This window comes from Gymnogyps californianus, chromosome 5 (assembly GCF_018139145.2).
Source record: "Gymnogyps californianus isolate 813 chromosome 5, ASM1813914v2, whole genome shotgun sequence".
Lineage (NCBI taxonomy): Eukaryota > Metazoa > Chordata > Aves > Accipitriformes > Cathartidae > Gymnogyps > Gymnogyps californianus.
The window spans coordinates 45,268,483-45,290,792 of NC_059475.1; the positions used below are offsets into that span (position 1 = coordinate 45,268,483).

Sequence of the window (22,310 nt, forward strand, 5' to 3'; positions counted from 1 at the left end):
AGACCCTGCAGAGAAGAGGAGCAAGGGTGGACTGTGCTGATGGCATGGCCCTTCTCGCCTGCCACCGCTACAGCAGAGAGAGAGGGGTGCTTGGGCAGCTGAGGATCGAAGCCACGGGGCCAGAGGCAGAGGGGTCAAGGTGGCCTGTGCCCTGCAGAGATGAACACGAGTCGCATCTCCTTGAGCGCTCTCAAAGGATAGGGAGAAGGGACTCTTCAGGACTGTGCTGATAGGGGTCCCTCTGCGCCAGGACCCCTCACACCCTCATTCCCTTCCCCGTTGGGTCCGCACCAGCTCTGCACGACCCCCTCGGGGGGGTAGCACCTGGGAGCCACGCTTCCAGGGCCAGTTGGCCCCCAGATGTGGCTCCTGGCACTGTATCCCTTAGATTAATTAGCCCCTTTTCTTCCTCTTCAGAACGGTTCACAACCCACATGTGCTTCTTCCTCTGCTGTGAGCAGACCCCTAACGCGCTGCAGATGGGACACATTCCACGGATTCAGGAGCTGCCTGCAGCTCCCACAGAGGAAGAAGGAGCGCTCCCCCGCTCTGGGCTGAAGGGCAGGGGAAGGTTGGCCAGCCTCACTGGCTTAAAAATCAGGGTGTGGAGCCAGCCTTTTAGAGGTACAAGTCACAGCTTCTCTGAAAAGAGCCATCTCACACCAGGAGGGAGGACACGGCAGCCCTGAGGAGCTGGATGGAGAAACAACTTCGAAGCAGCAGTGCAGGAAGACCTCTGGAGAGGACCTCTGTAACCACGGGCATCAGAAAGGCAGGAAAAGCAGCTTCTGAATTTGCGAACACAGCCAGCAAATGCTCCATGGACAGCATTCCCACCCCTCGCCTTTGCCATGAGATACATGCAGCTCAGCATACTTATGCTTACAGCACCCAGGGAAGGAGAGGCTCCCACCGGACAGATGAGCCACTCCAGCCAGACACACAGCCTAGCCCTCCAGCCACCTCCACCCACTCTTGGTGCATCCCTCAGAGCCTCGGGGTACATCCTGGCCTCTCCCTGTGAGCAGGCTGCCAGCAGGCAGCCGAGAGCCATGTAAGCGATGGTTAGTTGTCAGAAAACAGAAGAGAAAATGTCCAGCAGCTCCTAGTTGAAAGCCAAGGGTTGCTGGTTTTATTGTTCCTTCTGTTTTCATTTAACCAGGACCATCTCCGAGATGGAGGAGGGAGGCACAGACCAGCCAAGTGGGTGTCCCACAACTGGACTCTTTGGTTGTGCCGTTGTCTAAACACATGTCCGTGTATTACCAAGGGCTGAGACCACATGCTGGAAAAGAGGTTACAACAGGAGACAAAACATGCCGCTAGGAAGAAGAAACCTGGAGAGCAGGACCAGATGGCAGAACCCAAGGGATGGGAGTGCAGAGTGAGGCAGAGAGGAGGTTGCTGTGGGCTACTGCTGCAGAAAGGCTCTGGTAGGGCTGGCTGCAGAGCACAGCTGGTTCTTTATTTATCCATCACACTATTTCAAGCCTCTTCAGCAACTCTTCAGGAGGAAAAAAAAAAAACCCTCAGCTAGAATGTGACTCATACAGAGCTACAGCAGCTCAGGGGAACCTGTCCATTTATTATTAATGAAGTCCTGTTTGCAATGATCCGACTGCAATCTCCCCTCTCCCCAGGAGGCTGGTCTGGCCTTTCTGCTTCTTCGATACCTGTGGCTGGAACCACACGTGGCAGGGAGAGGGGCCGGGAAACCAGGAAAGCCTGAGCGTCCCCAAGGAGCACAGAGGCTGCCCTGACCAGGAAACCCATTCCATCATGTGTTCCCTGCAGGAGCAAGCCTGCTCAGGACATCGGCATGATGGGGGCTTCAATCAAAACGCTTATTAGTCAGTTGTCCTCACTAAGGGAGGAAAGGAAAGGAGGAAGCAGAACCTCTTGCCATTTTTAAGGGCTGTGACCCACGAAGAGGGAACACTCCCCACGTGGTCAGGGCACTGTTGAGGGGGGTGTGGAAAGGGCCACGACAGTGTGAATTTCCATAACCTTCTCTTCCCCTTTTCACTTAATGCCAGGAGGCTTTTCCTGAGGCAGCCATCGAACATCAGCTTGTCACAGACTGGAAGGGAACAGGGAAGCAGGAGCAACAAGTTGAGGATACGCAGGGAGCGTGGGGTGCCCTCCTCAGTGGAAAGTGTCCCTTCCTGGTGTCTGGTACCTCTTCACAGGCAGCGCTTCCCAAGGAGTCCACAACCTGGAGAAAAGATAGAGATCCACGCAAGATGACCCAACAGCAAGGACAAAAGAAACCCGGCAATCCTCAGACTGTGCTGAAGAAGCTCTTCCTGAGAAATTCCTCCCACACTGAACTTCTCTCAAAAGCACCACATTTCCTTTGCATTATCTTAAACAACAAAAAGACCAGAAAAAACAAACCTGAATCAAACTTTGAATTCTACTGAGTGTTTGGGATTAAAGTAGTTTCATTCCTGCTTCTGATTCCAAAGCAATCTTCCTAAAAGCAACGAATTTCCTTCAAGTTGCTGTTCCTTCCTTAAGACCCTCACCTTGGCTGCCCAGGGCACAGGGAACTTGGACTAGAAGTCCTTCAGCCCATCAGCTTTGCATATCAGAGGAAAACTGATGATGGCCATGTAGATCCTGAAATGGGAATGATCGGTGGGGCTGACGTTATATCTGTATTTTAGTTTGGTTACTCTGCCATCCTGAAATTGCAGGCCTGCTCCCCATCACAGGATTTTTAGGTGCTTTCCTACAAATTTGGGCGCTGGAATGGCTGCGTGAGCACTGATCTCAGCTCATTACAATGCAGTGATTTCAAGTGGATGTTTAATAGCTTATTAATAAGTGAATCTTAGGGAACTGCAAAAAGCGGCAATTATTAGGTGGCGTGTGTTAGAGCTAAAGTAGTCAGTCATCAAGCAATAGACTAGTTCATTGACACTTTACAGTCCCATTGGGTAATTATTGGGATTAGGCTGAGTACCCAATTTCCCAGCTATGACTTCATAGGCTGGGAATCCAGCTCTCTGGTGACATCAGAGCTCCAGAAGTCTCCCTCACCAATTGCCATGCTGAATCTGCTGTCACCCACTCTACACATGGGTGTGGCACACAGCCTCAAGAAAGGGCCCAGACTCTTACAGGAAATAAGAATAATGAGGAATGAGAGTTTAACAAGGAAATAAACGCAGGGTAACTGCAGAGAAGATGAGCAAAGCCCCTTTCCATGCCACACCACATCAAGTCATCATCTTCTGAGAAGAGCAAGGAGCTTGGGATGGGGAAGCATCCACTTCCCACCCGGACAGGGGCCATGCCAGGTGCAGAATAAAAATCCATAACAGAATTACAGAGATGGCACTCATGATTTTCCTGCGTCTCCCAGAACTGAGTTTGGAGCTCAGGGCAGAAGCAGGGACAATGTAAACCTGCCCTCTCTGACGATGATTACCTCTGCCTCCATGCCGAGCTCTGGCATGCACTTTCAGGCCATGCCTCTGCCTTCCCTCCCTCTCCCCTTCCCCTCTCTCAGCCCAGCTGAGCAGGAAAGGCAGCCTCGCACAGCTCAAGCGCACAGCAGTGCCAACAGCCCAGGTGGCCGCCTGTGCTGCCTCAAGGCTGGCTAGCCTCGATGGCAGGGGTGGCAGCTGAGAAGGCAGCTGGCACCATGGAGGTGGGAGAGACCCTCTCCTTCCTCCCTCCCTCCCGGAGCCTGGCCCTGTGCATCCGTGAGCCAAGGGAAGCATGTCCTGGAGGGTGGCAGGGCTGAAGGAGGTGGGGAGCTCCCGATGTCCGTGGGGAACATCCCCACAGCAGCAGCCTCAGGCCAGAACTGCCTGCTCCGAGGCTGTGCAAGCTAGGCTGTTGTACAGGTGGCTCCTGCTGCAGGTGAGCAGGAGGAAGGCAGGCAGGCAGGGGTATGGAGCAGGAAAGGTACTTGCACAAGCCTGGAGTGCAATCTAGGAGCAGATGAAAATGAAGCAACAGCACCAGCTTGCCTTATGCACACCAGAAGGGACAAGGGGATGCTGAAGGCTCCTGCCTGGGCACAGAGCACAGCCAGGGCCACCTCAGGCGCAGGAGAAAGTGCTGTCTGTGGGGAACCCTCTCAATGCCACTTTGGTCTCTTGTTCCATGAGGGGATGGGACTGATACAGCCCTTGGCTTTCCTTAGCACTGCCCCTGGCCTGAGTTACCCCTGCCTTGCTGCCCACTTTCAGCAAAGGCAGCTGCCCCTTTGGCACATGCTGCCTACCTTGTTGCTCTCAGTTGGGCTCTGCTTCCCTGCAAGCCTGGCTGGCTCTGGGGGGGCTCTGGAGGGTATGAACATCACTGACAAAGTCTTTAGGCTACACAAATCACCCAGCAGTACCAGTGGAGCTAAAATCCTATGTGAGAGCAAATTTGGGGGGTTGGAGGGTAGGGGGATAGACCATCAGTGTGGCTCTCACCTCGGAGCCTGCAGGCACTGTGTGTAGCTAAGGCGGTGTGGTATCAGCACCTTGTGCCCTGCCTCATCCCCACCGGTCACAGGCTTCCTGCCAGCCTGCACCCAGGGCTGGCTGCCCTCCCTACACCAGAGGGTTCGTACCCCCTCTCTGGCAGCCCACTGCTGCCGCCGGTCCTCCCACTGGGACTGCGCTTCTCCCCAGCACAGCTTTCAGGAGCCAGATCCAGGCCCAGCAGCAGGACACCTTCCCCAGCCCAGGGGGGATGCCCGCTTTTCAGGCCAAAGGCACACATGAAGTTTGGCCCAAGGAAGCAGCTGCCCCATTTCAGTTCCCCTGGCAATGCTGGCAGGGAGCTGCTGTGACCTGCAGTGCTTCCCAGACCACAGAGCTGCTGAGGTCAAGGCAAACCACAGAAAATACCACAGAGGGTGGTGGCCAGCTCTGGCCCTGTGCTTCCTCACCAGGACAGATCCAACCAAGGCTGATGCAACCCCATGGATGCATCCATGTTGCCCATACAACCAGGGCAGCCTCTTCTGAGATGGCTCCAGTGCTGCTAAGCAGAGGCTGGGGGTTGAGGGATATTCTGGCTTGCCCCTTTCTTCCCTCGCAGTCTGACTCTGCGTTGCTGTGAACTACAGCTGACCTACAGCTCTCTGCCTCACCTGTCCCTGCCCCGGTATCCATATCCTATATGGCACCAGCCCCTTGGCCCCCGCCTAGCTCAAGCCTCCAGCTGGCTTTGGGGCCACTGCTAGAAACATTATAGCACACCTGTTCTTCAGATGAGGGTTTACAGCCAAGGCTAGCACATCTGGATTGTAAAATAGACATTTGGAAGTTTATCAACATGTTTCCAAACAGTCTGGGTATGGCAGAGACTCTGTCTCGATGCTTTAGTGGAGGAAGCAGCTGGGCTGGAAGGATGGTTCGGTGCCCTTCTCACGCCCCATGCAGGCTGGGCCAAGCCCCACGCACACATGCACACCCCAGAAACCGAACTGCCTCTTCCTGACACTAGTGGTGCAGGAAGCCGTGTCAGCAAGGCTTTAGGAGGGAAACGGGGAAGTGAAATCCAGTGCCCTTCCCACCCCAGAACCTGCTGACGCAGCTGCACTGAGCCTAGACTTCAGCCAAACATCTCCCAGAAACACCGCCTGCTCAGAAAATTGGTTGGGAATCTGCACCATATGCGCTGGGGGGGGATAACTGACTCCGTCAGCTTGGTCCTGTGCAAAGCTCAGCCGCCAACAGGCTCCAGGGCTTTTGCTCTCAGCAAAGTCCTGATCAGCAGCAGCATCAAGCTGCCACTAATGGGTTTGTCAGCACCAAGCAGATCTAAAGGAAGAACGTGGCCCGCTGCCCTGAGTTGTTTCACGTGCACAGGCCCTCTCTTCGTATTAGTTTCTCAGATGTGCAGCTCTCACACCCTTGCTAACAACAGACCTCCCACGCAAGCGTTTAGTAACATACTCCGATTTTGGTCTCTTCCCAGCCGTCCCTCGCCAACAGAAACACAGCTGATACTTTGGGGTGTGAGTGACACAGAGGCAAGAGACACGGAAGACCTGTAAAGCTGATGGTGCAGGAGGTAGCTCTGCCCCCAGCATGCAGGTGAGCTTTGGTAACACGGTGGTGGTTGCTTCCCGCAAGATCTTCAGATGGTCTAGGTCTAAGTTCACAGCAACTGATTAACAATCCTTCTCCTGACAGTAAAGCAAAGCAATGCTAGATACAGATGTGCTCTCCAAAACTGCTTCTCCCCTCATTCTCACCCCGCAATAGCCTGGCTGGCAGCTGGCAGGGTCTCCTCTCATCTTCCATTTTGCCGGTCCACCTGCAGGTGAAGACAGCATTCCTGTCCTGCAGTACTGACTACCATGCTATGCTCTCATCACCCCTGAAGGAGAGACAACTCTGCTAACCCAGCAGCTGAGCACTGCACAAATATCTACAGGAATTGGCAAACGTGGCACAAAAGGAGACACTTCTTTCAAGCTGAATCAGTCTCTTCACTTCTCTGCAATGCAGTAGACTATAAAGGTATTTATACCTATTTTACAGCCCTTTGGAGGCTTGGGCAGACCTGGATTCTTTTATCAGCTCCACCTGAGTGAATCTTTTCCCTCTCTAACCCACATGCTCTCAGTAATATTGAACTACCTCTTTAGAGGCACTAACTCAAAGTGGTTCCAAGCTCAGAGCACTTCAGTGGAGGAGGCTGGGGAGAGACGAGGGTGTGAAGGTCAGGGGTAACACCAAACCTTCAAACACTGTACCTGCCACAATGGAGATGCAAATGCATTTCTATAGCGCTTCGTATTCAGCCTGATTCTTCATCCTTATGTATCTGTTTCAAAAGCCTGGTGCTGAGGCTGCAGAGCTCCCGAAAAATCCTGGAAATAAGAGCAACCTGACTTAGGTGAACTCATGGAAGAGCATCAGCATAGAGAGACCTGACAACTTCTAAACAGAGCCCACGACAACGGGGCCAGGGCACTGCCCCACAGTGCCGATACTGGGACCTGAGTTCAGTCCTGGCTCTGACGCAGGCTTCTTCTGTGATCTCAGATGAACCATCTAGCTTCAGCCCTCAGGTACAAAGTGGAAAAGAGACCACCCCACATGCCCACTCTCTGTTTGCCCGTATCCCTTGCTGGGCCCTCTGGCACTAGAGTGAGCCACATTACATAGAACAAAGGGCATACTGTACGAGAAAATGTCTGAATTAATGTGAGAGCTGTACACATGCCACTGCTTAGGGAAAACAAGCATATTTAGCTGCATCTACCACTGAGCACGTATAATGTTGTCTAAAGTCTATGCTAGGGCCAAGTTTGCTACTGGATAGTTCTTCCATGGGACCTGGAGAACCTGCAAAGATGCTAGCAGCAATTCAGGGTGAGAGGCACTGCAAGACATGACAGAGAAGAACAGGTTGGAAAATACGGAAAGGGGATTCAAAACATCATTTGGATATTACCAAGCAAATTTCCCTCTTGCATCTGGATGTGCCAGTGGGCCCATCTGCCCAGACCATCCCAGACGGTGTATTTTTACCGACAGAGGAGGCAATGTAGCTTTGCATTTCTCAGTAAAGTGAGCTGATCATCTCTAAGCTTCCAGGTCACTGGGTCTGCTGTCTCTTCCTCCCCCCTGGAGCATAAATCTGACCCCCACCCCAGGCCCTCCCTTCCCGAGCCAGGCAGGTCCTGCTCATGACAGCCAGCGCTTTGTTCAGCAGCTGAGCCAACACTTCCTCCCGAGGGAGAGCGTAACTCCACAGAGGCAAAGGTCAAGTGTGCTCTTCCCAAAGCCGAGGATTTGCCTTTGCCACTTAATCCAGGCTGAGATCTCACAGCCAGCAAAGAGCTTCTCCAGAGGCCAGGAACGCAGCCTTTGTGGGCAGAGGAAGGAGCATGCCTGGGGCACAGGTACAAGGGGAGAGACCGAACATCTGCCCTTCACCACAAGTCTTCAGGGCACCAGCAAGGAGGCAGCTAGAAAAACAAACCCCCACCAGATACTTCATGGCTACTTTGTGAAATGGCCCTGCCCTTGCCCCCATCAGTTCAAGCCTAACACCAGAGACGGCCAAGTGGCTGGTGGTGCCTAACTTCCATGTTGCTTTACAGCCCTGCCTCCTTTAGGGAGGAGCGGAAGCAAGCCAGCTTCACCACCGCGGTGCCCGGAGGCAGCAGGTCAGATGGCTCCCAACAGCGCTCTGCTGCGCCCAGGAGCGCTCCGACTCTGCAGGGCTCAGCCACAGCCCTGCAAGGAGCAGCGTGGGCAAGGCAGCGGTAAAGGACCCCATCACTCTGGTTTCGCAGTGGAGGTGAGGAGGAAATAGACTCTTACTGTCCGCGCCTTAGCCAGCCATGAGCCTCCTGGCCATGGCCAAGCAAGCAGGTGGTCCTGGCAGTGGAGAGCATCCCCTGGTGCTTTCCTACACAATCACAGACTGGTTGAGGTCGGATGGGACCTCTGGAGATGGTCCTGTCCAGCCCCCTGCTCAGGCCAGGATGCTCAGGGCCGTGTCCAGCTGGGTTTTTGAACCCCTCTGAAGATGGAGGCTCCACAGCCTCCCTGGGCAGCCTGCCCCAGTGTCGTTGACTCTGATCTGACCTGTAACACAGGTGGCCATCGGCCACCTCTGCTGCAATGGGTTTGGTCACCACCAGAGGAGCTGGGGGTGCCTCTCTTGGGGATGTGACATCCATGGACCCAGACAACGCTCTTGGCTGCACCTCCTGGCTCCAGTCCCCAAGGGGGTCCCTCAGCCCCCAAGTTATGGGGCTGTGTTAAAGAGGCTAAGCTCGGAGCAAAAGGGGTGTCCCCCCCTCACTTGCACTGACCACGCAAACACAGCAATAGCGTATCCAGCCCTTGCCGTTTCCCTCCATTTCTTGCTTTCTGTTCAAGGCAACTGAAGAAGCATGGGGGGGTGGGGTGGGGGGACATCATTTGGCAGGAAGACTTTCTTCTTTCAGAGTCAATTGCCTCCGAGATTGAGGAGGATTAACCCTACAGCCCTTCCATAAACACCAGACTCCCCCACGGCCACCTCCCCCCACCAGCCCCGCAGTCAGCACGGATCCACAAGGATCCTGGGCCCACAAGCCTGTTTTCACGGATCTGTGCCATTTTACCTCCCGGTGCTTTTCTGGTTCTCATTATCTCTGCAGAGCTGATGACACTTAGACATTTCGTCTCCCTGGAGGCTTTTTCTGGCACTTTAAGTCTGATTGATGCAACACAGCCGTGGCCGTCCTGATCACCCATGCTCACCTCTGGCTTGTTAACACCCTGGCTAGCCAAGGACCCTTCCCCTCCTGCTGGCAGATCCGAACCAGGCTGAACCTCTGCACCCACCGGAGTTAAAGCCTTGGCAGCTTTCTCCTCCTGTCCCTTTCCCTCTCATTCATCACTGGTCATTAATCACAGCAGCCTCTTTCCACAGGGGACCTGCCTCCACAGACCCAGACCTACCCCTGCAGCTGCCAGGGGAAATCCCAGGGGCAGGTGCTGAACAAGGGCAAACCCAATTAGCAGTTGTTGGGTAACACTACCAATAACCTTAGCCTGGTCATTAACCCCAGCTGCTCGGAGGGCACCACCAGCTCGGGGTCCCTCCCCACCCCAGCAGGATGCTTCTGGCGGGGAAAGCAGCCTCTTCCCCAGCCTTGTGTCTTCTGCTCTTGCTAGAAACCAGTTCAGAAACACAACAGTTTGGGATCTAAACAGCTCTTAACACTTATCACTGCCTGTCCCCAGAGGCAAATCCAAATCCAAAGTACAGCTACAACACATGTGTATCTGTTTGCAACACCTCATTGGAGGAATTAAAGAGTGACAACGATACTGTACTCGGGACACGATGACAACTGCTTCCATCTAGCCAAACAAGACCGAGGCCAAGGCTGGTCCAGCTTACTAAATGGTGCTAGAGCTTCAGGCTGGGCATGGTACCAAACATTACAGTGGAGCCCCTCTACATGGCCCCTAGACATCTTTGCATTTGCAGGCCTGGCGACCTTTCCAAGCTTCTCTCCACCATCCTGCTATTTCTTTTCAGGCTGTTTCTTGCTCCTTGTCCACACTGCCTGCACAAGCTATTTTGCAGGAGGAAGGGTCATCTCTCATGAGCTGTCTGCATCGTCCCTAATGCAAGGCAGGGTGAACTGCCTCTGCAAGGCAAATCTTGCACCTCTGTGTTGTACTTGGACGCATCTGTGTTGCTTGTGTTATGGGAAGTGCCTGTCCTCTGTCCAAGTCAACCACTGCTGTCACCTGGAGAGGAAGGGTGACAGCACTAACCTGGATACCCGGCACATTCCCTCCGAGACCTTTGCAGCGCTCGCATCCAGCCAGGCCCGCCGGGGAGGCGGATTGAATGAGGGCAGCTGGACAGGAGCCCTGCAAGCCAGCCAGGCCTCCACATAACAGCCACAGAATTTGCATCCGAAGCCGCTAACAAATGAGGTGAAGGAAAAGTCTGGAACGGGGACCAAGTCTGGTCGTGGTTTGAGTCCTGACTCCAGAGCAGCTGGTGCAGCCTGGCAGGCGATACACAACTCAGCTGTCCTGAACACCCTTGCTGAGCTGAAACTTCCTCCAGCGTGGGCCAAGCGTGCCGTTCCACCTCCTTGAACTCCTGCAGCCTGGTAAAATTATAGGTAAGGAAAGGACCCTCTGCCCCCTTCCCAAAGCAGACTTTATGCATCCAGGGTGCAAGAGGGGGGGGAGGCAAGAGAGCAGCTGCCCAAAGTGGTTTGCAGTGATTCACCACAACTGAACACTCCCCCACCCCCAAACTCATAGGCCCCAAGACCCCAACAACACATCGTCTAGAGCACAAGTGTTCCTCAGCTCTCGCTGTGCTGTGAGCTCCCCTCATAACACGGGTGCCCCTTCCTACTCTGCTTGCAGAGCTGGGGCAGGCTCTCTTCCAACTGGATGCTGTCCAGAGCCTCCACCGAGGTCCAGAGAAGGGAGCAGGAGGTGCTCTGAGGGGTGGGAGAAGGGACATGGAGGCCAAGGCTCAGGGGTTAGGTGGCACTGTGAGAACCCAGTACCTGTGAGCGTTGGGGTGAGAGGTACCGTGGGGTTAGACCTTTCTATTGCTACAGCTTCAGAGATTTCCCTCTTTCCATCTGTCTTTCCACCATCTGCTGAGGCGACTGCAAGGGAGAGGGGGTTTGCAAGGGTCACCCTTGGGCCAAAGCAGATGGAAAGGACCTGCTGCGAGCATTTTACTAAAGATGGGCCAGACAGCTGCAACATGCCCCTCAGCTCTGCCGACGGCTCACTGGATCGTCCAGTGCACGGGGAGTACCAGGGCTGAAGGAGCTGGCTCACAACTGCACACACTGCCCTGGAGGCTCGCTTGCAATGATGAAGGGTCTGCAGCTGGACAAAGGAGTGAATTAACAAGCTGGTTAAGTCCTTCATCAGAGGCTTGAACAAACATGCTGCCAGGAGCTGGTCTCTCCCCCTCCTGGGGACCATCCTTCTGGTCAGGGATGGTTTTTCATGGCGCTCCCCAAGGGGGAGAACCAGCAGCACCTTTGTTTGCTACACAGAGCTCCAGGGCCTTCTCCTCCCCCTGCGCCTTTGAACCCGCTCCAGACTTCTCAGCCCTGCAGGCCTCCAAACCTGGCCTGCTGCAGACCTAATTAACTCCCTTGTTCATTTATGGTCTTTTGTCACTAAAGCAAGTAATTGGTGCACAGAGGCAGCAGATCCTTGTGCGTGCTCACATGGACCTGACTGCTCCCTTTGGTCTGCTGGGGAAGCCCTCTCCTGCTCGCCAAGGGTGCCCAAAGTCCCTCTCTGCAGCCAGCTGCTTCAGGATCATCTACAGAGAGCACACTGCCTCCCTGTTTCCAGCAAGCTCCCTCAGTACCTTTGCAGCCATCAGAAGACACCAGAGTCTTCTTAGGGCATGACACCTTTGAATTCAAGCAAGAAAGTTTGTCTGGACCATGGAGCTAGCACCGAGGCACCCCTCAGGGTTTCTCGTCACTCCCTTTTGTTTGCATGTTTGCTCATGCACACATGCATGCTCAGAAGCCTCCAGCTCAGCAGGCAGGTGCAGACACCAGACCTGGCGGTGATGCTGCCACACTAGTTTCTCCCTGCATTGGTACTCACTCAGGTTTGCACACAGCCAGATGGATGTATGAAGAACATGACCCCACTGCTCTTTTACACCCCCACCCCCCCACCCCGTGTTCCCTCTTACCCCTGGCACCACAAGGATGGAGAACAGGAGAGAGCAGCAGGGCCCTTTCACAGGGGGATATCTGGGGAGGATCATCCCAGGGCTCCTGGACCAAACAGGCAGCTCCTCAGCCTTTGGAAACCTCCCTCGCCTTTGTTCCTTGGCCTTCTAGGGTTGGGGGAAGGGATCCCAATGAACATGTTTGTGCTGTTCTTCTTAATAGGGTGTTGTGTAACACAGAGGGAAGTGACTACACCGGGGACCCCAGCTGAGAACAGAGACTTTAATCCTGCTGCCCAGGGAAAACTTGGAAAAAATAGCTACATCTGTTCTGTTGCATTAGGCTCATGGCTCAGAGGCTGACAGCTGACCCTGGCTGCTCATGATGCCAAGGTACGGCCCCTGCCAAACAGTGCCAGGGTAAATTACCATGACTGATTAGAAAGGCAAAAGGCAGCCAGAGAAAACTGGGGAGGGAGGTCTCCCCATGCAGGTTTCTGGAGAAGGGAGAAGGCCAAGCCAGAGTGCATCAGGGCACTTTGTCTCCTCCGCTGCTACATGGGCAAACAGAATGGAGAAAGGAATGATAGTGGAAGAGAACAGGGCAGGGGATGCGATGCGGGGAGAGGGATGAAGGTGAGGAGGCAGAGAAGAAACCACAGCTGCATCCACCTCTCCATGGGGCTCACCAAAGATTGGCTTCAGGAGACAAACCCCCTCCTCCTCCTCAAACCTGTGCTAGGCTGAGGCCATGGAGGAAAAAAGGTGCTCTTGTATCCACGAGCAGGGTTCATGGCTCAAGAAGGGTACGGGGCTGATGCTGGCCTCGCAGAGCCATGCACACTCTCCCTGCTGTGAGTTTGCCAGCTCTAGGACATGTAAGAACACAGGTGTGGGGCTCCCTGACCCAGCAGTATAAAGGAAATTAGCTATCCAGGGAACAGAACAACACTACCAAAATTTGGCTAATAGCAGACACCTAGATGCTCTGGAAACATGTCAAAGACTTCTCACCATATTTGTGGGGCTCTGCATTGATACACCCACTGGGAACGTGGTAGGTGCTGCACTGGGACCACAAGGCACGAGGGAGAGCCCCTTCTCTGTGCAGCCCCTCTTACAGGCACAGCGGGATGCTGAGGGTGGCCCTCCCCTAGATGGGAGAGGGTTTCTGGAAAGCCATTAACACCCAGTTCTGTGAAGTATCTGCCTGTTCCTTATTCAAGAATTAAATTGGCTCAACCCTAATTAGCATGACATCTATGACAGGATTAAAGCAGATTCTGCCTTCCTCTTCCTGCCTAGGGCCACAAGCTGCCAAACACTCCTCCAGGTCAGCATCCTGCACAGGACAGTGGCTAGCTTCAAGGGAAGCAGAAAGAAAGCTCCTTTCTAACTCCTGTCCATCAGAGGCAGGCTTTGGCCCTGAAGCAGGAAGGTTTGTTTGCTTTAAATCTTATTTAACCATGGATGTTTTCATTATCCACATCCATGTCACACTCTTTTATCCACCCTTAGGAGGACAGGGAGGAAAGCTCGTGCTTTCCTCAGTCCATCTGTGGAGCAGACAGCTTTGATTAGCCACGTGCTTGTTGCCTTTCAATCCCTGCTGGCTGCCGCTTTGACCTTGTTTGACAAGACAAAGGGATCAGGAGGAGCTGTGTGTTTCCTCAGCACTCTTCAGCCTTTTATAAACTTTAACACCACAACCTCGTATCAGACTCTGGTCCTCTATCCATCTCCATAGGCTACCTCTTCACACAATCCTAAACCTCCAGGGCTGAACTGAGTGCTTGAGGAGCAGGGATCCTGCTGAGAAATGCAGCGAGAGAGATGCCTTCTGATCCGTGAGCATTTCTGCACTAGAATCTAAAGATGCCTCTTGGGTCCAACACCACCAGTCCCATGACTCGTTACCACCTTCCTCCCCTCTGTTGTTGCTGTTTGATCTGGTGCCTTTCCCTCTGCTCCTTACACTGCTGGAGAGTGGATCTGTCAAGGTCAGAGCCTCAGGCCTGAGCTGGCTCAGCAGCACCAAGTGCATTACACCTCACTAATGTGTTTGGTATGCGGCTCCTCTGAAACCCTGCCACTTCACACTTAAATCGCAGTTCAGCCCTGCTCAGGAGGAGGAACCAGAGGGGCTGAGGAACAGCAGAGCCAACTCCTAGAAAGACATTCCCAAAGCACCTTCCAAAGCCACTTCCAACAGGCTACTGACACCGCTAACTACAAAGTGCAAGGTTAGCTGGGCCAAGCCACCTCTACTCAAAAACAACCTAATGCAGAGAGTGTTCCAGGCAGGCACTGCCTGTGCAGGGACCACTTCAGGACCGTTGCCCCCTGAGGGTGGTAACAGGGTCCTTTTTCCCTCCTGTCCCTGGAGCTGCTGCATTGCTCCCGTCACCTACTGCAACTCATCCAAACTCATGTGAACTTCCACTCCCCCAGGCTCTCCGGAAAGGCTAATGGTGCCTGCAGTTAATAAAAAAAGTCCATTTCGTTATAATGAGGCCTAAAAAGAGAACATCAGCTCAATTCTGCTTTCCTGGTCCATGTGTTAAAACTCCCTCTCCCCTTGCAAACCGATGACTAATCTGTGTCTCAAAGCCTGAGGGAACACATCTAATCTGGTTAGTGTTACCGTTCTTGTTTGTTCATATTAAGCACATTATTCTTACTAAGCTATTTGTCCTGAGTCTCCTGAGAGAGTGTGCTGCAGGTTAATCATACATATGTAAATCCAACTTCCTTTCCTGCATTTTAAATGTGTTGCCTGTTGGAAAACAAAAGGGCAAGGGGGAGCGGTGCAGCAGGGACTTGTGCCAAACCAGGGGATGCTTCCTAAGATGCTCACTTCTCATATGCTCGTTTGGAGATTAGAAGCACAGCAAGAGAATCTGGCAGCCAACTCGTTTGCTAGACTAAGAGGTCTGCTCAACAAAAAAAACCCCAGACAACAGTAACGCAAACTGCAGGGTTTCAAGAGAGCTGAAGTCGGCCACTGTTAAGCCTGACCAGCTCAAGTTGACTATCGGTCCCCCTCTGGTGGCCAACCAGCCGCAGTCACCTTCTGTCGGCAGAATAGGGCTGCCACATTGCTACCTGTCCCTGCACCGAGGCACCTTGAGCATCCCCGAGCCGGGGGCAGCACGGCTCTGCTCGGAGGAGCAGGACAACTTCAGAGCACGGGGCTGAGTCAGGGAGCGTGGCAGACCTGAGCACCAGGACAGATGTCATGAAAGTCTTCTAAAAAGGAAAAGACTCATTACCAGAACAGCCAGCATCTGCCCAGTCCCTCCAACTTGACAGCCTTACGGCTATCTACAACTAGGCCCTCGATTTTTAACAGCAATACTGTGTAGCACTAGGAGTCCCCATCTTGAAACAGGGCCCCATTGTGCAAGGAGCTATACAACATCCGGACACAGACTGTCTGCTCTTTGGGATGGGGAATGAGAGAGAGAGAAAGGACAGAAGATGAACAGAATGAGCAGAAGGAAACAAGACAACAAGGTCTGCGTAAGAGATAGCAGTCAGTGAGATGCTCTCAATGGGTGAGGACACGCAGCACAAAGACAACAGTTCAATGTCTTACTAGAAGACACCAAGGCAACATTTTTGTACTATAATTTTTAGTTTCAACAATGACTACAGCTGCTACCAGTGTATTGCGTGTTGTTCCCAATATAAAAGGGCCTAGGAGAGGGAAGGCTGCATACTGCTGCTGACTGCTCTAGTCACATACAAGGAGAAGGGGCTGCCAGTTTTCCCTAAGTAGGAGTCCGAGTCTGTTCCACACCAGCAATAAAGGCCTCCGCAAATCTGAGCTAGCCTCTACACAGCAAACCACTTCTCCAGACAAATCTGAAACCCTTGGAGCTGGCTTCACCATCCTCCAAGAAGACTGCAGAGAATTGTATTTCCTTGCGTTTCTTCACCCACTGCCATAAGCAGCACTATCTCATCTTGAGGCAACCTCACACTTCAGCTACTGAAGCACAAGAGAGCCCCAAGCAGCTGTTCCTTCTAGTAAGAGACGAGATTTCTATGATTACTCAGAAAATTGCATAAGTTTACAGGCCTTCAGAATTATGTTAGCATAAATCCTTAAATTAAGGGGTGGGTACGGGCCAACCCGCTTCTTGCAGCTTATCAGAGAATTGCCTCAAGAGGGAGAGAAGAATTTGCTTTTGGCCACTGCAGTCACTCCCCCCAAAACCACCCAAACTCACTCTGGCCTTCATGTGCCTCAGAGAAAACTCTGGAGCAGCCTTAGGCCAATTCCAGTTTCTCCATCCCTCAAATGGTGCAAGAGCTCCACTTCCTTCATCTGTATTCATTGCAGCTTCATACCAAGGCTGAGAGGCTTGGCTCTCGGCCTCACTCCCCACTTCCAACCTCATGTGCAATTGCCCACGCCTCAACATACTTTGTAGCACGCCATCCCTGCAGAAGGGTAGCTGGAAAATACTGATCAGGAGTTTTGCGTGAACTTCAGCTACAGCTGTTTCATTTTACTGCAAAAAAAAGTTATAGCAAATTATGCCTAAAAATGAACACATTCATGCAGTAACACTTCCCTCCTACAATCAAGTTTCATGCTCTGGAGAGCAGAGATTAGGGTTTCTCACGCATTCAATGAAAAAAGAAAACAAACAAGGAAAGAGTTTAAAAGGAAGATTCTAAAATCTCAGATTCTGCACCGTACAGCTGATGCCAAGACAGGCTGAGGTTCTGGTGGACTTTGCTGTTTCCCGTAACTGTTTTCCTTTTATAGTTCCCATAATCACATGTTCAAACTCTTTCTGCTGTCATGTGCCAGGTCAGTCAGACACAAGATGGTAGCAGAACAGCCAAAACCATACAAAACATAGTAATTAACTATGGGAACTAGGAGTTACAGCCTGGTTCAACTGACAAACTCAGCCATAACACTATGAAAGCAAGAAGAGATCTTATCCAAATCAAGCATCATTTCTGCATTTTCTCATTCAGGTATCTGAAGAAATTCCTTCTCCATAGTTCTATAATTGAGGCAAACAGAAAGCTGAGCAGAGGAACTGAATGCACAAAAATCCAGTTTCCCCAAGTAGCACATCTTGACACATCTCAGGTCAAGTGGTCGTGTATGGAATCAAGGATTCTAAGACATCACGCAACTCCTTGCTATTGCTGGAGACACAAGCCGGGGCACGTAGGATTCCAGCACGAAGCGCATGGGCATGATTTCTCTCCCAGCCCCAAGTCCATGCCAGGTGCCAGGATAAATGGAGGCTGTGGAGTCAGCAACAGGTCACTGTCACCACTCCCTCTCCAAGACATCACAAGAAACTGGTGATCAGGACAGACAATGTGGGCAGCCAGATGATATCATGCATCCTGCAAAGAGAGGCAGAAACTTTAGAACCTACTTCATGCTAAAGTAATCCAGCATGCTGAGCGCTCTCCTTCACACCCAAACAGATAGAGTTTCTGAAAACTCCAGCCTCAACTTGGCCCCCTTCCCATGAGTAATACTGGGCATGGCATGTAAAGACATGTCGACATGGTTTGCTGTGTATCATTTTGCTCATGCCAGGTTTGCAGACAAAGTCACCCACCTTTTAGCGCTCTGACCCCAACTCCAGCAGCTCTGGACTCACAACCTCTGCAATTTCCAGGGGACACTGGAACTTCGGTTTCTGGATTCTTCATAACGCTCACCACTGCTTTATCTAACCTGTCTTCTCTGAGTCCAGCATAAGACAACTTTATTTCCACAAGCAGCTTCTAAATAATACCATGACCCAGCACAATGCTAGAGGCAATCCCTGAGACTCACATGCACTGCTCACTCTCTTCTTTAGCTAGTGCTCACAGCTTGAAAGCCAGAATCAAGGCTAGATGCTGGTTTCATAATACGTGAGAACATCTGCCTAGTTATATAGTTATATGGCTAACATATGCAGCCAGCCAATGCTATGCTGGCTGAAGACAGGCTAAATCTTTGTACAGCCCAGGAAACAGTGTTTTTGTTGTTTTACAGGCAGCAATGCTAATGGACACAGAATCATGTTGCAGAATCTTCTCCAGTTTTAAAGTTATGATTTTAATCCTTAAGCTACCAAAAAAAAAAAAAAAAAAAGGCAGGGAAAACCAGTGATAAATTGAATGCTTTTTGTCAGAGCTGGGACAAAGAGCTCAAGCTCAGAGAATCACAGAAATTGGATATTGCCACTGACAGCAACAAGCTGTCAACTTACTAATTACTCTGTTGTTTGTTAGCAGACTCTTGCAGGTACATTGTTTCCACCCTACAATCTGAAAGTATTTTGTAGAACTTCAAAAGGTGCAAAGGACTCAAACACCCCCTCTTCTCCTGGCTTCATCTAACCCTCTTGACAGTGCAGTGAAGCACAAGCAGTACAAATACCTGCAGCTCAGAGAGTCAGGTAACCCACAGTGAGATGAAAAAGTAATTGCACCAACTGCATTATTAATTTACATAAAAGAGCCCTTAAAATACTTTCTGGCATTACCAGCTGCTTCAGCCTGTTTTCCAGCCTACCGCAGAGAGGCCTCACAGTAGCCTGTGAGCCCCAGCCCAGAGTCCTGCCTCTTCCCAGAGAGGTTCAGTCAGGCATCCTGAAAGGCTGCAGGTGGAGAACCGTCCTCTCCCCCCTGCAGCAGACCTCAGCCAGACACCCAAAGACCTGGAGAGGCCCCTCGCCCACAGACAGCACTAACCAGTTTGATTCCCTCTGTACAGCCCCAAAAGAACGCTGAGCTGAGAAGGCAGCATTTTTAAAATATTTTATTTATTATACAAACTATTTACAAAATCAGCTACTACTACCACAGGCTTCCAAATTTTGGCTGAACTCTGCCAGAAATTCACCAGAGGGAACTAGGATTTGACCTGTATCATCCACAGCTCCTGGCTTCTAAAAACATGCAACATGGCCTGCAGGTGCAGGCTGAAGCCAGGCCCTCTGCACCTCAAAGCAGCTTCAGGAAACACGGAACCTGTCTGAGATGATACCAGGATCCTGAAGATTTCTACAGAAGGGCCTCTCTTAAGTGGGAATAAATAAAGGGTAAAAAGAAAAGTAACGAACCTCCGCCTGAAGTAACATACAGTATAGGTGACCAAAGCACATCCCCATTGCCAGTGTTAAGGGCAGCATAAAAAGTGACTGTACTGGGAAAGGGTATAAAGCTAGAGACAAGTTTAGAAACATTGTGATGGATCTCAGGAACATGGGACCAGCTAGGGGCCTGTGGAAACAATGGAGATGGGTGTAGTTGACCAAGAGCACCCATCACAGTTCTGACTGCGCTTGCATTAAGAAGAAAGTCCTTGGCATCTGCACAGCTGCTGGGAAGTGTGGGGTGCTGGCTGAAATGCAATGAGAAGCATTTAGGAGCTCTTTCCAGCAGAGGAAGACTGCCCAATGTCCTGCTACTTCGTCCTTAGAATAAAAAAGTCCAGCTCAAGAGAAGAAGGGAGAAGATTCCTGAGGAAGATGTCACTGGCAGAGTTGGCCCATAGCTACAAGGCTGGAAACATCCTCACCGGGTGAGACTGCAAGACAAGGCTGCAATGTGGGAACAGCACCAAGCTACGCCTCCCAACAAACAGGAGTTAAGCCGAGCACCGCCACCTCCTCTCAGTCCCTGGAGAAAGCAGTGAAGTGGTGGCATGGAGAACACAGGAGCTGTAACTGTACTGACTACGAAAGCCATCTGAAGTGTAAATAAAATGGTACCATACTGTCCACCCAAAAGGAGGTGAGGACCTTGCAGAATGCAACCTGCACTAAAAAAGGGAGAACAGCCACTACTGAAGTCATCTGTCAGAGCACAACGGTGGCACCTCTCAAGCTGGCAGCCTCCCAGCACCTCGGTGCCAGTGAGGGAATGAATTCACAAGGCAAAGAAATCCCCCTGAGTAGTCTCAATGTTCAGCTGGCTGCTTTTTGGCACCAAAATGGCTTATTTTTTTCTGTACAGAAGTAACACACTCAGCCCAAGAATGGCTAAGATGCTGCCTTAAAAACATTTTCTAGATGTAGAATGTCCCCCCCAAATTCCAAGTCAATTCAACTAAGCTATACTGGAAAAGCCCACACAGTTATCTTAAAATATCCATACTGTGCAGAAGTCTGCCCGGATCAGCTTGAGCACAGCAGAAAGGGACTGAAGAGGATGATGCGACCTTTTATCTAATACGGTGTTCTAAAATTAGCTCAGGGATGCCAGTGTGAGACTCCATTCTGGAAGAAATCCAGCAATTCCATAATCCAGTGAAAGCTTACATGGCAGGTAGTAGCAATGCAGGTTTCTTACACTTTGACTTCTGCATGCCTTTGACTCCTGACCTGAACTGTCTAAGACACTGCTGAGAACTTAAAGATCTTGAATTTTGCTTCACTGAAGAACTCATCAAGATTCCCAGATTCCCCTTCCCTTTATTTCCCTAGGAAGGGCTGAATGGACTGCCAGCAACAACACACCCCAATCATAAGCTGACTTCTCATGCTGGTCTGCCCACTCCTCCCCCCAGAAGCCAGACAATGGTGAGTGCAGGCTGTTGAGTGATGATTTCAGTGAAGTTCTAGGTAACATTTTGTGCTGGAAAGCCAGCAGCACTGAATGGAACAGGAGGAAAGGAGAGCTGAAGGAAGAAGGTAGGAAGATTGGGAGGACAGAAAGCCAGCTGCTCTCCAGGCACCAGCACCCCTCCGGAAACTCTGCCTGAAATGCAGTAGAGAAAGAGAAGCCTCAGGCTGCTGCATGATAGAGGTAGAAGCCAAGACCCTGTGGGATGCCGGGGTGGAGGTACCACGTTCTGCCCAGTACCATCACCCCAAGAACAAACGCAAGCCCAGTGCACACTGTAGCTGTTTACTGACCTGTCACTGTTACTACATAACATACATACCCTGAAGGTGAATGTGGGACAGGCATTGGTGCTCAGCATTGAGGGATCACACTCATGCCCATACTCTCTCTCCTGAGGAAGGGAAAAGAAGGCAAGGGCATGGGACAGCTTCCTGTTCAAAATCAACTGTCAGAAACATTCAGTGGAGGCGAAACTCCTCTTCCAGTTCATTTGCAGAGGCTCATTACCAGCCACTGCTGGAGAAGGACGCTTCTGCTGCTGGACCCTGGCGGAGGTAGTACAGGATCACTGTCAGGGCCAGCACTTGTGCTCTGATGAGATTGTTCTCCCCTTTGGGTTACTCCCTCCAGTGGACACCGCCCATTTTTCTCTGTGGCACAGCCGACAGCAGCATCCAGAGCAAGATGGAGAAGGAGAACCAGAAACCCTTCTGGGTCAGGTGCTGAAAGGATGGACAACCCTATACTCTTCATGAGTCATAGAGTTAGATGAGCTATCGGGGAGCATCACTGGGGGAGTTGAGCCAAGACATGGAAAGTTACTAAGGCTTCCCGTGAGCCAGGTTTCCAGCACAGCTCCATGCTGGTCTTCCCTCTTCCTCCCAGAGAGCTACGATAAAGGCAGCTCAGCAGATCTCCTGCACCTCACTGTAGCTTCTGCTTATGAACTTCATCTTCTCACAGAAGGATGGGTGTAGAGGGTGCAGGGAAATCAAGTGCAATATCTCCTTGATGAATGCACCACAGTCCTTTTGCTGTTTCACATTGAACCAAAGGGAGAACGAGGGAAAGGGAAAAGATGAGCTCTTGATGACACATTTGGGATATGGAAAGGCCACGTGACATCTTCTGGATGACAAATTCCTTTACATGGACTCTTTGCTCTGCCTCCATTGCCCACGTGAAGGGAACGAGAACAAGCAGAGGATTGAATCTGGGTCTTGCCACGAAGAGCCAGGAGGCTAAGTGGTCTCCTGGAAAGGGGAAATCACAGCATGCCAAAGCCCTCACAACCCTCGCTGATAGCTAGCTGCAGCATCTTGTGCACTTCTTCATAGGAGTCATAAGTAGGGAGGCACAGCTGGTTAAAACTGTAAAACAAAAGAAAAATTCCATTCAGACCAGATCTGAGAGGGGACCATCCCCATCAGCTGCTTTTAGATGGGTTGACACGAGCGTCACACACATTACATGTTATACACTGCTTGCCCACCACAACTAGCGGGTGTCATTCCCAAAAGCACAATGCAGAAAGTCATACCACC

The 22,310-nt window shown here is 51.6% G+C and overlaps 1 protein-coding gene across 4 annotated transcripts in view; it reads right to left on the reverse strand.

Annotated features, from left to right (window-relative positions):
- Nucleotides 1-1,444: 1,444 nt before the first annotated feature.
- The window catches only part of AREL1 (apoptosis resistant E3 ubiquitin protein ligase 1), a 36,278-nt gene continuing 15,412 nt past the window's right edge, over nucleotides 1,445-22,310 (reverse strand). The window contains exons 19-21 of one of the 4 annotated variants that reach the window (XM_050897077.1): nucleotides 21,086-22,136; nucleotides 6,716-6,832; nucleotides 1,445-2,215 (exon numbers count right to left, since the gene is read on the reverse strand). In XM_050897077.1, coding sequence (XP_050753034.1) covers nucleotides 22,034-22,136 — 103 coding nt within the window. In that variant the 3' untranslated portion in view covers nucleotides 1,445-2,215; nucleotides 6,716-6,832; nucleotides 21,086-22,033. Of the gene's footprint in view, nucleotides 2,216-6,715; nucleotides 6,833-16,655; nucleotides 17,542-18,951; nucleotides 22,137-22,310 lie in introns of those variants that run through there. The other 3 variants (XM_050897078.1, XM_050897079.1, XM_050897076.1) reach the window with 3 other exon arrangements.